Source organism: Prionailurus viverrinus, chromosome D3 (genome assembly GCF_022837055.1).
Source record: "Prionailurus viverrinus isolate Anna chromosome D3, UM_Priviv_1.0, whole genome shotgun sequence".
Classification (NCBI taxonomy): Eukaryota; Metazoa; Chordata; class Mammalia; order Carnivora; family Felidae; genus Prionailurus; species Prionailurus viverrinus.
The window spans coordinates 91,440,034-91,456,848 of NC_062572.1; the positions used below are offsets into that span (position 1 = coordinate 91,440,034).

The following is a 16,815-nucleotide window of genomic DNA, read 5'->3' on the forward strand; positions in this document are numbered from 1 at the left end:
TTGGTGGACAGACTGCTTCAATGTGCAGCTTGAACAGTTATTTAGTAAGAAGAGAAGTTCCTTGGAGTAACAGATGGTCATGGCCAAAGCCTGCTTGAAAGGGAACAGTGTGGACGTTGAGCCAGATGTGTGGTGCAGATGGTCCTGTGGCCCCAACCGTGCGTGGGGAGAGATCAGGGACCAACCTTGACCAGGACAACCCTTGGAGATTTGGATTCACAGTCTGGTGTGTTTGGAAAGATCTCTCAGGGCGCCTGGGTGGCTCAGTTGGTTAAGCGTCCGACTTCGACTCAGGTCATGATCTCACGGTCCGTGAATGTGAGCCCCATATCAGGCTCTGTGCTGACAGCTCAGAGCCTGGAGCCTGCTTTGGATTCTGTGTCTCCCTTTCTCTTTGCCCCTCCCTTGCTCACGCTCTGTCTTTCTCTCTCAAAAATAAATAAACATTAAAAAAATAAAAAGAAAGATATCTTGAGGTGGTTTGGAGACATAGCCTGTTAGCGGTTGAATTGTGTCCCCCTGCAAAATTCTTACAGTGGAGTCCTAATTCCCATTACCTCAGAACTTGACCTTATTAGGAAATAGGGTCTTCGCAGATGCAATCAATTATGACAAGGCCATACTGGAGTAGGTGGGCCCTAATCCCATGGGACTGATGACCTTATGAAAGAGGGACATTTGAACACAGACACGCACACAGGGAGAAGGGCGTGTGCAGGTAAGGGCAGAGATTGGGTGATGTGTTTGCAAGATGAGGAACACCAGCCACCAGCAAGGAGCAGAAGCTGAGAGGCCGGGAAGATTTTCTCCCTTCCAGCCCTTAGAAGGAACCAACTGTGCCCACACCTTGATCTTGGACTCCCAGCCTCTGGGACTGGGGGAGAACAGGTTTCTCTTGTTGCATCCACCGGCCTGTGGAACCTCCTTGTGACAGCCCGAGCAGGCTACCTCGGGGCCCGCGATGCTGGTCTAGCTCATACGTAACATTCCTCCTGAGGGCCCGTGATGACAGAGCAGGGGCTCCCATACCTGGCCAACGTCGTAGGATGTGTTCCCTGCCTCTGTGTCAGCTCTGCTGGCCTTGGGTACACGCACTTGCTCCCGCTCACAGGTCAGCCCCTCCACACGTACGCGGTGAAGCACCTGTTTTGTCACGAAGCCTGAGCTGCCCTGATGGCCTTCAGGAACGTCAGATGACTTCCGGGCCCCTACTTCATCCCTTTATCTGTGCGCATGAGATGCCTTGTTCCTTCCTCTGCCTTCAGATTGAATGAATATCTCTGAAGCACCTTTGTTTTCCAAATGTGAATCGGCCCACTATGCCAGCCTTGTCTTTTATGCGGGTGGCGGTGGGAGCACAGCCAGGCAGTTTGCAGAGAGATCTCTAGTTTGGGCAGCTGAGGGCCTTGATGAGACCTTCTCTTCCCCTTTCCTTTGAGGTCCAGGGGAATTTCTAGAGGCTGCGGAACTCCAGCCCAGTGGATCCCAAACTAGGAAGAATGGAGAGTAGACCTCCGACATCCGGAGTCTAGGGGACAGGGTGCCGGACTGTGTTTGTCTAAGGAGAGCGTGTGCCGTGCCGGTGTGCCAGGTGGGCAGGGCAGATGCCCGGGTGGCCCTTGAGATGAGCCACTTCAGGTGTGCTAGATGCTCATCGTCTCCACCTGACAGAGGTGAGATCTGCAGGATTTTCCAGTAGTTTCTGCAGTGCCTGGAATGCAGTTGTGCTGCGTGAGTGGTGGAGTCGGGTGTGGACTTGAGGCCCCCACGGCTGCTCCGAGCGGGTGAGCTACGACATATAACAGCGTGCTTGTCCATATTCGCTTTTTCTTCCACAAAAACCAATATTCGTAATAAAACCACAGAGCAGAACTTCTGTTGAATGCAGAAAGCAAGGTACAACTTCGAGGGAGGGTGTGGACAATCCTCACCAAACCCTGACATTTGGTGACATCTGGTGACATTTTTCACCAAACCCTGAACTCTCCCGCACCCCACCAACATTCGTGTGCATAGTTTTGGGGCGGAGGCCCAGGAATCTGCATTTCAGGTGGTAATTCAGTGATTTTTGGTATATTCACAGATATGTGCAAACATCACCACAGCTGATTTTAGGATATTTTCATGACCTCATAAAAGAAATCCTGTACCCTTATCAATCTCTTCCTATTCCCCAATGCCCACCTCCAGCCCCAAGGAACCCTTCGTCTATTCACATCTCTTCTAGGGCTCCCTGTGGTGCAGGCAGTCAGCTACTTAACAAGAAGCATTTCTAAGGAAAGAAAAGTTTATGATTAGGACAAACTCCAGACTCTGTTTTTTAGTCTAGAGGGAGATCAGTTGAGATTTTTCTGGATGTTGGGTTTGGAGCATCTTTAGATGGTGGAGTGGGTGTGAGTCTAGTGAATTCCTGCTTTGTGGTTGGTGTGACCGGTGATGGCATTGGGTGTTCTGGTGAAGTTCCTGAGCGGTCCACCCGGTAGCAGACAAGAAAAGCTGTCCATATATGAACCGGTGTAGTGATTTCTCTGAGGTTTGTACCAAGTTGTCCAGCTTCAGTTTCTAGGGCGTTGGGAAGAAAGGGAAGTTTTCCTTTTTAGCAATTCCAAGTCAGAAGGGTGGGAGAAAATTGGAAACATTAGTTTGGAGAGTTGTCGCCAGCTATTGGAGGAAACTGAAAAATTCAGGGCCCAGCCTAGTTTATAGGTGGATAACAGAACCTCAAAGACAATGACTAGGTCTAGGATCTGATAATGAATGTGTTGCAGTTCTGTACTGAAACACAATATTCTCTCTACAGTCACCCCCACTTCAGTCAAATGTGATCACAGTAGGATTAATGTGTTTGTAAAGTGAGTCTAGTCCCATTACACTTGGCCTGATAATTTACGTAAGTGCAACAAGAATACTGACTGGTCACATAGGCTCTTTTTAAGTCTGCTTTACCAGAACTTTCAATAAAGAATCTCAGATTAGACTTTTGAAGTCTCTCTAGACCGGGAAGCTAAGCCAAGGACTTGTCATCATTCTTTGCCTGTAATACCAACAGATCTGGGTGAATTCTTCTCTTCTGTGGTCCCCAATATATATTCTTATTAATTAATTTTTTTATTGAATTATAATTAACATACGGTGTTATTTTCAGGTCTACAACATAGTGATTCCCCAGTTCTAGACGTTACTCGTCGCTCATCATAAGTGTGGTCACCAGACAACATTATCACGGTAATATTGGCTATATTCCCTATGCTGTACTTTTTCAACTCTGTCACTTACTCATTTTGTGCCTGGAAGTTTTTACCTCTTAATCCTCTTTATTTCACCTGTCCCCTCCCAGCCTCTGGCAGCCGCAGGTTCTCTGATTTTAAGACTCTGTTTGTGCCTTTGTTCTACTTTTTAGATCCCACATGTAAGTGAAATCACATGGCACTCATATCTTAAGTTTCCTAAAATCTGCCAGAAAATATCCCTCCTTACTTACACGTAAGGCTGGAAACCCTGTAAGCAAGGTACCAGGCTGGTTTTGGGGGGGCTTTATTGGTTAGATAAAGTCGACTTTAGTTCCTTAAAAGTGGTCATATCTGATTCTATATGCATATTATTCTCCAGTATGACATTCCAGTCAAGGCTTTGGTAATCAATGTTTTAAATTATATTTTCTTATAAGGACAACGCATTACTATTTAACATATGAGTTTGCATATATATATATGTATTATATAGAAATATTATATACATTGCATATGTATATATATATATGTGTGTGTGTGTGTGTGTGTGTATACAATTAAATTATATTGCCATGGAAATAAGAACACTCAATAAGAGTTTACAGATTCCAGAGGGATCAGGCAGGGAGAAAAGCATAAATGTTTTAATTCCTGTTTACAAAGATAATTTATCAGATTACTGTAAGTTATAGATAGCTTAAGAAGAGAAAAAAGGGGGCGCCTGGGTGGCTCAGTCAGTTAAGCATTCAACTTTGGCTCAGGTCACGATCTCACGGTTCGTGAGTTCGAGCCCCCTAGGTTGGGCTCTGTGCTGACAGCTCAGAGCCTGGAGCCTGCTTCGGATTCTATGTCTCCTTCTCACTCTGCCCCTCCCCTGCTCATGCTCTGTCTCTCTGTCTCAAAAATAAATAAAACATTAAAAAAAACTTTTTTTTAAGGAGAAAAAAGGGCTTCCTTAAATCTTAAAGGAGCCAGTGATATTTCAAACAAAAAGTTTAAAAAATGACTATCATCATCATCGGTTTGTTGAGACCCATGTAGTTAACTTTTTGTTTTGCTTGATTCTGGGTTAGAGGTTTTGTGACCGCATCAGCCTTCTCTTATTCTGGAAATCCTTGCGCAGTCACGTGGCAGGGTCTCAGGGCTTGAGGGACGCCACCGTGGAGTGTCCTTGCTACGACAGATCACAGGTGTTCTGGGAGAAGGATCAGAGTGAGACAGCAACTTGTCTGAGGATGACAGAGACTTAAAAATGACCATGGGTAAAGATGTGTTGAAATTTTTAAAATGAGTGAATTGACAAGGAAATTTGGTTATTTCTCAGGCACACAGCATTTTAAAGTAAACGTTGGAGGGGCCCCTGGGTAGCTCAGTCCGTTAAGCCTCCTATCTCATGGTTCATGAGATTGAGCCCCGCGTCAGGCTTTGCACTGACAGTGTAGAGCCTGCTTGGGATTCTCTTTCTCCCTCTCTCCCTGCTCCTCGCCTACTTGTTTTCTATCTCTCTCTCAAATCGATAAGCATGAAAAAAAAAAGTAAACATTGGAATTATGATGGATTATACATACAGTAAGAACATTGATAAATTTCTAGAAATTTTATACAACTTCTGAAATACTTGTATTAGTAACATACACCTGTACAAATACAACTTAAAGAAGGTTAAACATCACTTTTGTTTGACACTCCTTCTCCTGGAATCCAACATGTCCAGTGGGCCTAATTATAATTTAATATCACTCCCAAATTCTTGATATTTTCCAGAGACCCTCTGGAAAAATTCCAATATTGGTTCTAGATCAAAAAGACTTCATGTAGAATTTGACTTTTGGAAGTTATCAAAAATGTCCAAAGGTTTAAAACTTGATTAAATATGATCAGAGGTCACTGTGAAATAATACTTGGTTATCTATTTAACCAGAGTGACCGTTTAAAAATGTCAAGGGCAGACCAGAAAGTTACCTGGTTTGAAAAACAAAACAAAACCTTTAGTTCTTTTACTATTGAGAAGATTCAACTTTCTTAAGTAATCAAAGACCTGATTATGACACCAGGAAGTGCAGGGGGTTATTTTGACAAGGCACATAATCTTTATTTTCTAGGCAAATTATTCAACACGTAAAGAACAGTCTTTTACAATAATCCAAGATAATTTTGTCCTTTTAATAGAGAAAGAATAATACATTCTAGTTTTACATAGGCACACTCTTGATATTAAAGCTCTTAAAAAAAACCCTTGTAATCAATTCATTTAATTTTAGCCAGTTTCCACACAACACAAGATTTTCTCTGTTACTCTCTTTTTCCCCCAGCTTTTGATACTTGTTTTCTTTTTATGTATTATTCTCCTGTGTTTTTTTTTAACATTTTTATTTATTTTTGAGAGACAGAGAGAGACAGAGCCAAGCGGGATAGGGGTAGAAAGAGGGGGAGACACAGAATCCAAAGCAGGCTCCAGGCTCTGAGCTATCAGCACAGAGCCTGACTCGGGACTTGAACCCACAAACCGTGAGATCATGACCTGAGCCGAAGTCGGATGCTTAACCAACTGAGCCACCCACGTGCCCAATTCTCCTGTTCTTTAAATTTTGAAATAGCTTTTAGATAACCCCTAAACTAGGACAAAATTGCTCTTTTCTTTTAATAAGGGCACATTTTCATTCGTTAAATACATTTTCTTACCCAAAACACGTAATACTTTCCTGTGTACTTTATGTACAGAGTTTATTTCTTTACCCCAATTATTCTTAGTTTCCCTTACCTACGTAGATTAGAATCTTTAAGCCTCGTAACTGTAATATCTAGTGAACACCAGGAAGCAAGCAGTTGTGAACTAGTTGTTACACACACATTCTGCAGTAGATTAACAACTTTGTGAAGACATCACTTCATAATTTCTACAGGCATATGCTCCCTCATGGTACAGGTTCCCTCCCAAATGTAGAACATATTTGCCAACAGACTCACATATCTTTTGTCTCTTTTGTCTGTAATAAGAAGCCAAAAGTAGATAAATTTATGTTTATAAGTGTTTCGGTATTTTATCTTAGAAACGGTCTGGATATTTAATGAATATCCATCGTTTAACTTAGTATAACTTTAAGGTTTCCAGTTTCCAAGAAGATTTTGGAAACTTTGTAACCAGTCGTATTTTATAAAACCTAGGCACTGTTTGGGTCGCAGTGCGAGGACAGCGGAGGGGGGTGGACCGGTCTGACACTGTAGGGGCGCCTGCCCCGAGCTCCTGCCTGGGGGGGGCCTGCTGGTGGCTTGCTTCTGGGGTAGAGCCCAGCCCCCACCAGCTGTTTTAGTTCAGTCTCACTAATTCTGGGGAGGAGGCAGTGAAGGACAGGGACAGTCCCATTCCACCTCTCCAGCTCTGGGCACAGGACAGTAGGTAATTCCTACACTGCCGGGTGCAAGAGCCTCCTGTCCCCAGAGCACCTCTCCCTGCCACCCTGTAAGTCCTCAAGTGTCCTGTGTCTCAACTGCACTTTCAAGTGATTACAATCCTTCCCATTCAGAAGAGTTCTGGTTGGAACAGAGGCACCTTTTGGAATATGCGTGGCCCTGAAAAGGACCACATTCGGCTTTGGCAGCCACGGGCACATAAAGTTGGGAGTGCTGTTCCCTGTGTCCCCCTGAAGGAATGGGAGGCAGAGCACCCTGAGGAAGTGGGGAGCTTGTGAAAGAGAAGTAAGGGGGAGTGCACAGGTTGGGGGGGGGAGTGTGCACAGGTGGAGGGGGGGTGCACACAGGTGGAGGGGGGAAGTTCGCACAGGTGGGGGGGTGCACACAGATGGGGGGAGTGTGCACAGCTCGGGGGGAGTGAGCACAGGTGTGAGGGGTGCACACAGTCGGGGGAGTGACACAGGTGGAGGATGGGAGCGTACAAAGGTGCGGGGGGGGGAGTGCACGCAGGTGGGGGAAGTACACGTGGGGGGTGTACACGGGTGGTGGGGAGTGAGCACAGGTTGGGGGAGTGAGCACGGGTGTGGGGGGAGGGCACACAGGTGGAGCTTCCAAAGACGGTGAGGAGCTCCTTGAGTTGGCCGTACTAACAGACTTCAGCTTTACAGTTTACATCTTGTTGCCTGACTACACCCCTTGTGCTGCAGCCAAGGGCCTCTGCAGGAGCTCTGGTCTGTGGCAATGAAGGAGCCCAAGCCCCTACTGACGTTGCACCTTGATTTATGTCCCAAGCTCACGGTGCTGGGCCCACAGTTATTAATATATCCCGTGTACTGGGCTTGGAGGCTGAGGGTAGGTAGGATACGGATGTTCATGCCTTTTAAGGTGCAGTGATCAGAGCACAGGGCTTTTCAGGGAGCTTTCTCTCCATGTTAACCCCGCCCTCCCCAGATTTGGGAAAGTTTCTGGTGAGTCTGCAGGTGGACGCTGCATATAAGGCTGGCATGGGGCCAGGCTGGGGAGATCTTCCTTCTGGGACGTGAAATCACTTAGGGACTTCTGATCAAGATTCATTATGAGTTCATTTTTCCTGTTTTTTTTTTTTTAATGTTTATTTATTCTTGAGAGAGAGAGAGAGAGACAGAGTATGCGCAGGGGAGGGGCAGAGAGAGAGGGAGACACAGAATCCGAAGCAGGCTCCAGGCTCTGAGCTGTCAGCACAGAGCCTGACGCAGGGCTCGAACTCACGAACCTGTGAGACCATGACCTGAGCTGAAGTCAGATGCTTAACTGACTGAATCATGCAGGTTCCCCTCACTTTTTAAGCTCTCCTGTCCACTTCAAATACCCCAATTATATGTGCTTTAAAATTTAATTAATAGACTCAGAAATGTAATAAATATCCCTACTGAACAAAAACAAAACAAAACTTATAGCGGGGAGCAGGGGCGGAAGCTGCTGCTTTGCTGGACTCTGGGTCCCAAACAGGCTGCGGCATCTAGAAATGAGACTCCCGGGGAGTGACAGGGGCCCGAAGTGCCCAGGCACAGAGGGCAACCGGAGCCGGTGTCGTTGCAGAATCGAGGAACCGGCTGGGTGTCCCTGCTGGTGGCACACCCCAGGCCCACTGCACCCTGTCTGGGAATGCCGAGCCACCCCCGTAAGAGCTGGTCCTGGACCAGGCATCCCGAGCACCTTGTGGGGGCCACCACAGCATCCCTAGGCAGAAATACTACAGAGAAGGAGGCCGAAACAGCTGCCACTCAAGGCGAGCCTGCAGGTGAAAAGTCCTCAAGTGGCTAAGACTCATAATAAGAAAGATAGCCCACAGAATCTATTGGGAAGTGAGTTTATATCCTCAGAAATGGAAATAGTAGAACATGTTTAAAATGGATACAAACGATGTCTGTTTAAAATTCTTCAAGAAATCAATGATCTCATGTGGGAGGCACCTAGGAGTCAAGAGCAGATGGCGAGGAAGGAAGCACAACCTATTAGAGGTCCTGAAAATGAAAACTCGTCCCTGGAAAAACTCAGTTGTTCACGGAAGTGCATAAAGGGCCACAAAGAGGGAACCAGCCACCTGGAAAGCACGGCAGGGCTCTGCCCAAGAAGCTGAGCCAAGAGAAAAGAAGTAAAAAAGAAAAAAGAAAAGCCGAGAGAGCTTTTGGATGTACGACAGAGTGAAAGACTCCAACGCTAGTCCTTCTAGAAAAAGAATAACGGGAACGGCGGAGATGTGGAATCGGGGGGAGAGAAGAAAGGCTGAGTCTCCAGCTAAGGACACCGAAGACTGAGCAGGTGAAGCCGAGGACGCTGAGGAAGAAGAGGAAACCTGAAATCCTTTAGGACGAAGGGGTGCGGACCATGGGCATCTGCGTCGTGGGGTACCGGCTGTGGACGTGGAGGGGGCGGGAGCAGCTGGCGTCCTGCAGGGGGACAACTGGGGGTTGCCCGGCCGTGGATGATGGAGGGAGGCCAGGAGGACCTGACACAGAGCGAGGAACAAATCCAGTTGTGGGTTTTCAGGAAACCCTCCAGATGCTTGGGATGGCTGGGAGCGAACGCAGTCTGCCCAGATTTACCTTTGGCTTTTTCCCTTATTCATGTTATAGCTGAAATGGTTTTATCAGTAGACAAAGTTCGTTTTTTTCTACACAGTGTGGAACCAGAAGCAGTGCGTCCGTGAAGATCAGTCGCAACCGGCGACCTTCAGGACTCTGCGTTGAATCGGTCCCTAACTATGGCTTGGGGTCTTATTCTGTGACAGGCACTGAGGGAGGTGGAGATCAGGGAGACAAAAGTCCTAGGCCTCATACAACTTAAGTTCTAGCAAGTCAGGCAGATAATTATTAAGTAAGCAAATATATAGAATATTGGGTAATGATAAGAAAATAAAGAGCAGGTGCACAGGGGCAAAATTCACGTCCACCCGGAACCTCCGAATGTGACCTTATTTGTAAGTAGGGTCTTTGCAGATGTAATTGGTTAAAATGAAGTCATACTGGAGTGGGTGTCCCCTGAAGCCACTACCTAGTGTCCCTCTGAAGAGAGAGAGGACGGGGGCCCGGTGAAGCCGGAGGCCGAGGTTGAAGGGTGCAGCTGGGAGCCAGGGACCCTCGGGACGGCCGGCCACAGGCTTGAGGAACTGTGAGACCATCCGTTTCTGGGGCCCTTTGCTCTCGCAGCCCCAGGACGCTAATACTGGGGATGGGTCCATCCCTGCCCTCCCCTGGGACTGCCCTGCGCCTGAACTTGTATTTGTTGAACTTTCTGTTCACGTCCAAAGAGCCGCCCCCAGGACTATTCCAGGAGGCAGCCACGCCTGGAATCCGCCCTTCCCTTTATGCCCCGACTTGCTTCCCAGCCTTGAAGGACAAGGAAAGCCCCAGGCTTTGAAGGCACACCAAGTTTTCTGTGAGTTGAAGGTACGCGATTACAGGTTTCTAGACCAAGGAAGACAAAATGCCGGCTGAACTGCACGGGGCTCCTCTTCTGACTTCCGGAGCACCTCTGTCCTCCCCCGTGAGCCCAGCTGCTGGGCTCGGCCTGGGTCTCCCGGCTCCCAGTGCGCACGTTGTGCCCTCTGTGGCTTCCGGGTGTTTCCCTTCCGCCGCCGAACCCCGATCTCACCCGTTGTTCCCGAGATCGTTCAGTCACTCCTGCAGGCGGTTTAGACTTATCCTGTGAAAACTCTTAGAAAAAGTCAATCAAATGAGATTTAAGGAAGGAAAAGGAGGCGGTGCCTGTGGTCTAACCACAGCCAGGACGTCTTAGGATACTCAGTTGGCCAGTGCTGGGCACACCAGCGTTGACAATTTGGGAGTCACACCCTTACCCCTCGAGTTGAAGGCCACGGCCTGGCGTAGGTGCGGAGTCGGAGACAGGTTCTTGTCTTGGAGAAGCCACTCTGCAGCTCCATACGGTGACACTGCAGTCACCGCACTGTGACTTCCGTCGTGGGACTTCCACGGGTACCTGTCTGTGGGAGAAACAGCCTCACCGTCTCTGTCCACGGCGTCTGCCCTCGTGCTGTAAACAGCTGGCGTGTCTGCAGGTGTCGGCGGGCTTCCGGAAGCCGCGCAGAGCAGGCCTTCCTTCTGGCTGGTGCTTGGAGAGGCCCAGATCCCTGGCCAGCCTGGAGGGAATAAGAAGGGTGACAAAAGTCCTGTCTGAAGTGACATCACAGGCGGGCGATGCCTGCTTTCTCCTTCCCTGCGGCCCACGTGGGGCGAAGACCGGAGGGAAGGAGAAAACACGCGCCCTAAATGTCGGGAGCTCGGTTATCGGACAGGCTGTCTGCCATCCAGGAGGGAGCACTGTGCACAGAGCCTTGGGGCCGAAGAGGGCCGGATGCTGTGTACAGGAGCTCAGGCCTCCTGAGAGCACAGGGTCAGGGGCCCGCTTCCTGTTTGTGTCTGAGCCCTTGCTGTCTGCGATTACGCAGCTCCCCCTCGGGCGGTCTCTGGCCCAGGAACCCCAGTTCTTGGGACTTGCTGGGGAGAAGATTCCTTCCTCTTGGAGGGCCTCCAGGCTGCCCTCTGAAGGCCACGCCCCCTTCCAGCTCATTCTTCAAGGGACAATTGCTGTCAGAGTTAGTTAATCTCTGCCGGATCGCTTGGCTCAGTTCAATGCCAGCAGGGGCAGAAAAACCTGGCTTTTTGGTTTTGTTTTTTTGGTGTGGGGGGTTATTTTTAATCCTGTCATGGTAAGACTAACTAGGTGAATAAAGCCTTCTTTTCCGTGTTGTAACAAATCCATCCAAGCAGACCCGGGGCAGAGGCAGGCCCTGTAGAGCAATCACGCGGGACACGCCAGGAGACGTGGTGAGTAGAGTGCATGTGTGCACGTTGGCCCCGCACTGAAGTTGCTCACAAGGGGAAGCAGGCCCTGCTGATGGGCCTTTGTGTCGTGGGAGAAAGCGAGCTTGGCCCAGGCTCTGTGGGCGGCAACAGTTTCCTTTTCTATCGTTTATTCTGTTCAACAGTCAGAATCAAACAAGGACAGCAAATGGGGAGGGGGTGGGTTTTATCCACATCCGCCCCCTCCCCAGCCCCCTCTCAGGGCTCCTGCTGCTTTGGAGGCAGGTTGGGGGGAAGGCCCTTGGTGAAGGCAGCCCTTGGCGATTTCCAGGCTGCCTTCGGCTAAGCGCACGATGACCCGGCTTTGTCCACTTGTTGGCGGAGCTGAGAGAGAGGAGAGTAGAAACAGGCCTGCGTCCTGTCCGTCCTGTCCGTCCTGTCCTGTCCGGTGGGAAGCCAGGCCACAGACTGGGAGGGGAGACTTTCAGGAGGTGGGGCTGGATTGGGGTTGGGGGTGGTTACACCACAGACATGGGCATGACTTTGAGAAGTCTTAAAGGTAAAGTGTTTAACAATAAGAGTCAGCACCGGGGTACTTGGAAATTTGTTCTAAATCAAGGAACAGCTAGCTGGAATTAGCAAGCAAGGCTTCCTCTGTGACGGGCCCCCGCAGCCCAGGGCTGGGCTACCTGCTCCCCGAAAGAAAACACCCCAGGGCTTTCCCGGCTCTACCCCTGACCCCATTCTTCAACTTCTCCTTCTCTAGCAACTTTCTTCCTTCTGCCAAGGCCAAAGTCAGGAATAGCCTTTCTAAATCTCCAGAATTTTGTTGGGTGATTAGTTCAAGGTCAAGCTTGACTATAACACAGGGAAGCAAACAGATAAAGGAACCTGAGAGACTCCAGAGGAGCAGAGGTGCAGCCTGGGGTCGGCCCCAGATCTTAAAGGCAGGGTTGGTGCCCCGAGCCACTCCGTGGGCCTGATAGCAAAGGACAGCAGTGCTCCATGTGCTCCGCGGGGAGGGGGAGTGAAAGTGAAGTGGTGTAGACCCCTGTTGTCCGGGCCACATCACCAGGAGCAGTCTTTTGGGAAGGTCAGTCCTTGGCATACGGCTCCCATTGGGAAGGGGGTAGTTCCCCCTGGAAATGGAGATGTTCTCAGGCCTTACGGTACAGTTCTCCCTCTTTGCCTGTGGCTCCCTTTTCTTCTTCAAAAAGCCCTTTTTGTTTTCCATCAGAGAGGAGCATCAGATAATTTTTAATGGAAATTGAGTGGATAATAAAAGCTCAAATATTGATTTAGGTGGAAAAAATAGCCTGCTCCATTTCAAAGGGCTTTTCCTGGGTGCTCAGAGCTCCATCTTCTTGCCACTGTGGGTCTCAAGGAGTCCCTTCCTCCTGATTTATTTGCAGCCTTCAGCTTTTGGCTCTGCCCCACAAGAGCCTAGCTGGACCCAGCTGTGTTCCCACCAGAATAGGAGGCAAAGGGAGCCCATGAGCGGCCCACTGGCGCCACCTACTGGACAAAGTTCTTAATCCGCTCTTGACCGAGGACGGCTCACTGTCACCTTGTTACCCACTACCTTGCTTCCTTTATGGACAATTCTCCTACTCAGTGGTATACTGAATGAGTGCTTATACTTGTTGTTTCTACAACAGCTGTACTGTTTTGCACTATAACTTAATATCTTACAATTCGCCCATTTAAATGGTGCAGTTACGTGGCTTTAGTATATTGACTTGTGCAGTCATTGTCACAATCCCAGAACCTGTCTGTCATCACCCCAACAGAACCCTGCCCGTGAGCAGTCACTTCCCATCTCCCCTCATCCCCCCAGCCCTAGGCAACCAGCAACGTGCTTTCTGTCTCAGGATTTGCCTATTCTGGACAATCTGTAGCGTTTTGTGTCTGGTTTCACCTAGCAAGGTGTTAAAGGCTCGTTCCTGTAGTAGCGGGTATCAGTACTCCATTTGTTTTTAGGGCTGAGCAACATATCTTGTCTGTATCACCCATCGATGGCCATTGGGATTATCTCCACCTTTCGGCTGTTACGAATAATGTTGCTATAAATGGTCATGTACGGGTTTTTGTGTGGACATGTATTTTCATCTCTCCTGAGTGTATACCTAGGAGTGCAATTGCTGGGTCATATGGCAACTGTTTAATCCTCTGAGGGCCTGCCAGACTGCTGTCCCCAGCAGCTGCCTCATTTAACGCCCCCACCGGCAGCACATGAAGGGTCTGGTTTCTTCACATTCTCCCCAACGCTTGTCATCATCTGACTTCTTGGGTTTAACCATCCTTGTGGGTGTGAATTGTATTGCTACGGTTTGATTTGATTTTCATTTCCCCGATGGCTAATGATGGTGAGCATCTTTTCATGTGCTTGTTGGCCATTTGTGTATTTTCCTTGGAGAAATGTTTATTCAGATTCTTTGCCCATTTGTAAACCGGGTTAATCTGTATTTTATTACTGAGTTGTAGTTTCTTATATTGTAGACACAAGTCCTCACCTTGGCTGTGCTGGTGCCTGGAACCGTAGGCCGAGGCTCTATTGTAAAAATGTACAAAAGTCCAGAAGGAAGAGCTGGTTTGGAAGAAGGTGATGAGTTTAGTTCTGAGCTGGTAGTCTTACCCTCGTCAGGACCAGTTTTTCTGCTCTGTGCCCAGCCTGGAGCCCACCATCGGGGTGGAGGGACAGCTGTGGAGGGAGGAGGGGGGAGACTGGGGTCTCTAGCAGGTCCCACATTTACAGGTAAGGGAAGGAGGGACACCTCATGGATGGAAGCAGAGAGGCCAGAGCAGTTCTCGGGGAAGACGAGAGATAGGGCCGGGGGGCCTCCCAGGTGGAGGGTGGGGCTAACGGTGTCTAAGTGATGGCCGGGCCTTTGATGTCCTTACCGCATGGCTTGTAAGTTTCTTTTTAAGGGACTCTAACCTCAGGAGCAGATGGAAGGAACCCACAATGCCACACAGGATTTTAGAGAGTCCTTACAAAAATTTTTTTTTTTCTAATAAACTGGATGATCACACACACAAAAAAAATTTTTTTTAACTGCATCATACTTCTCTCTCTCACAAACACTGCCCTTGCTGCCACCTGGGATGTGGAGCACTGACTTGCCTTCACGGGAAGAGGGCCAACAGGGAAGATGGCATGTTAACGAGCGTGTTCACTTGGTTTCTGTCTTATTAAAATTCTTCAGTGTTGAAAATGAAGTGATTTGGTGAAGATATAGCAAAAACTCTAATTTCCTGTTCTACTACCTTTTGTTATTTTAGTCCAAATGACCGGGAGTAGCTGTGTTGGATAACATAAGCTTTCTTGAAGTATTTGAAAGATCGAAGGTTCAACATCCGGTATTTATCTTTGATGTCCCTCCCCTGTCGCCCACTGCAGGTGACCTCTCTCCTGGCTTACCTGCTGCTGCTCGAGGGAGGCATGTTCTCTCCGTCCCCACCACCCTCCGGGCTGTTGGAGAGGGTCTTCCAGTTCATTGATCTCCACCAGAATGAGTTTGTACAGGTAGGAGGAAACACACACACGAAACGCTTAAATGGCATACCCTTTGGCTTTCTGGGTGAGTGGTTATTTGCTGGGAGGTGTGGAATTTTCTTTCTTTTTTTTTTTTTTTGCCTGACAACTTAATTCCATTTGAAATGCCCTTGAGTCTTCACTGAATTAAACTAAGAAATATTTGTGGGGTGCCTGGGTGGCTCAGTTGGGTAATCATCCAACTTTGGCTCAGGTCACGACCTCACGGTCTGTGGGTCTGAGCCCCGCGTCGGCCTCTCCACTGTCAGCGCGGAGCCTGGAGTTGGCTTCAGATCCTCTGTCCCCCTCCCTCTCTGCCCCTTCCCAGCTCGTGCTATCTCTCTCTCTCACGGCTGTCCGCGTAGTGCTGACACCTGCTGAGCCCACGCTGACCCTGGACCGTCATCAGAGTGCCAATTCCTCCCCTACTGGGGCCCTTGCTGAGGTCCCTCCTCCTGCAGAGCCTGCCTGAGACTCATCCCCCCGTGACGCCATCCCAGGGTAATACCACCTGGCTGCAGCAAGCTTTAGGTCCAGAGTTCTGCCGAGGTCACTGTCAAAGCTGTTTTGTAGACCTTGTGCAATGTGCACTTTATCTCCTCCCTTATAATCCTCTGCTCCATTCCTAACCCAGTGCATGGCGGACTGCACGTGGTGCAGGGCATACATCTCGCGGAGAAGAGATGGAGTGGGAGGGGTGGAGAAAGGGGAGAGGGGGCCTGGGAGCAGAGAGGGTGGGGGCAGGCACGGGCTGTAGCCACTGTCTCCCTGAAAGTCCCCTCCTCCTCCGCTGGCCCTCTCGCCCCTTGACGCGTGAGAGTGTCCACCATGGCCCGGGAACTCTGTGACATCTCACGGGACTTTGTACCCGAGCCCGCACACCATGTCTGACACACGATTCACGTTCAGTGTACGTATGCTGGATCCACCAGCCGGCGTTGGCCATATTCATGGGCAGACAGATGGGAAAAGCTCGTGTCTCCTGCCGATACACAAGCTGAATGGCCAGGCCGCTGGCCCTACACTTGACCTTCATGGAATCCTTCCTCATACTCGTGTGTGTCTTTACTTCACATGAGGCCTCTTGGGTGTTTGAAACCCAACTGGGGACTCCGGTGTCGTTTAGAATTAATGGGGGACAATGTGTGATGGACGTGTGTTGACTTGGGTGTTTCAGCCCAAACTCTCCTTTCTGCAGCCTCCTCACATGTACCCAGTCCGTTGCCTTTAGGGATTACTTGGAGGCCTCTGTTCTATAAATGTTAGTTTAAGAGTGCAAAACACAATATTCCTTCAGGTCCAGTTACTAAATAAAAGTGCCACATACTTCATACTAAAGTCAGCACAGAGCCCGACGCGGGGCTCGAACTCACGAGCCGTGAGATCATGACCTGAGCCGAAGTCGGACACCCAGCTGAGCCACCCAGGCGCCCCTGTGATTGATTATTATTGATAATTCAATACTACTTGGTGTTGATTGGGTGCCTGGGCCCAGGCTCTGAGATAAGTCATGTGTCGTCATCTTCTCTGATCCTCGCGGAAAGGAATGCTTGTTATCTTTTTGGCTTCCCTCTCTTGTGGGCCAGATGTGTGCATTTCCCACATGTCAAGCAACTATATAGCTCTCTGGACACCAAGGGGGCATCCACAGTCCAGCTCCCTCCCGACCCACCTGCCTGGCACGAGTGTCACCCCCCTACCCCCACTGCCGACTGTGGATGCCAGTCACAGGTAGTGAGCCCCCAGTTACCCACAGGTTCCATACAGCTCCCGGGACTCCCACTCAGGTCCCATCGTTTGCTATAACAGCTCCAGAACTGAGGGAGACAGTTACTTA

The 16,815-nt window shown here is 49.2% G+C and overlaps 2 protein-coding genes across 7 annotated transcripts in view; one reads left to right on the top strand and one right to left on the bottom strand.

The window, feature by feature from the left end:
• The first annotated feature begins 3,158 nt into the window (after positions 1-3,158).
• Positions 3,159-16,815, top strand: part of CNDP1 (carnosine dipeptidase 1) — a 37,122-nt gene continuing 23,465 nt past the window's right edge. For 3 of the 6 annotated variants that reach the window (XM_047827323.1, XM_047827320.1, XM_047827325.1), the window contains exons 1-2: positions 11,044-11,467; positions 14,844-14,969. In XM_047827323.1, coding sequence (XP_047683279.1) covers positions 14,886-14,969 — 84 coding nt within the window. In that variant the 5' untranslated portion in view covers positions 11,044-11,467; positions 14,844-14,885. Of the gene's footprint in view, positions 3,226-11,043; positions 11,468-14,843; positions 14,970-15,385; positions 15,480-16,815 lie in introns of those variants that run through there. The other 3 variants (XM_047827322.1, XM_047827326.1, XM_047827324.1) reach the window with 3 other exon arrangements.
• LOC125148890 (uncharacterized) lies at positions 7,960-11,038 on the bottom strand. The gene is made up of 2 exons (XM_047827327.1): positions 10,480-11,038; positions 7,960-10,336 (listed from the first exon to the last, which is right to left on the bottom strand). Exons 1-2 carry the CDS (start codon positions 10,823-10,825, stop codon positions 9,945-9,947), a joined length of 738 nt encoding a protein of 245 aa, XP_047683283.1. The 5' UTR covers positions 10,826-11,038; the 3' UTR covers positions 7,960-9,944.

Coding starts and splice junctions, on each gene's coding strand:
- LOC125148890 (XM_047827327.1), bottom strand. CDS start 10,825: ATGTCACTTCAGACAGGACTTTTGTCACCCTTCTTATTCCCTCCAGGC. Junction 10,337..10,479: donor CGTGGCCTTCAACTCGAGGG/GTAAGGGTGTGA, acceptor ACTTTTTCTAAG/AGTTTTCACAGGATAAGTCT.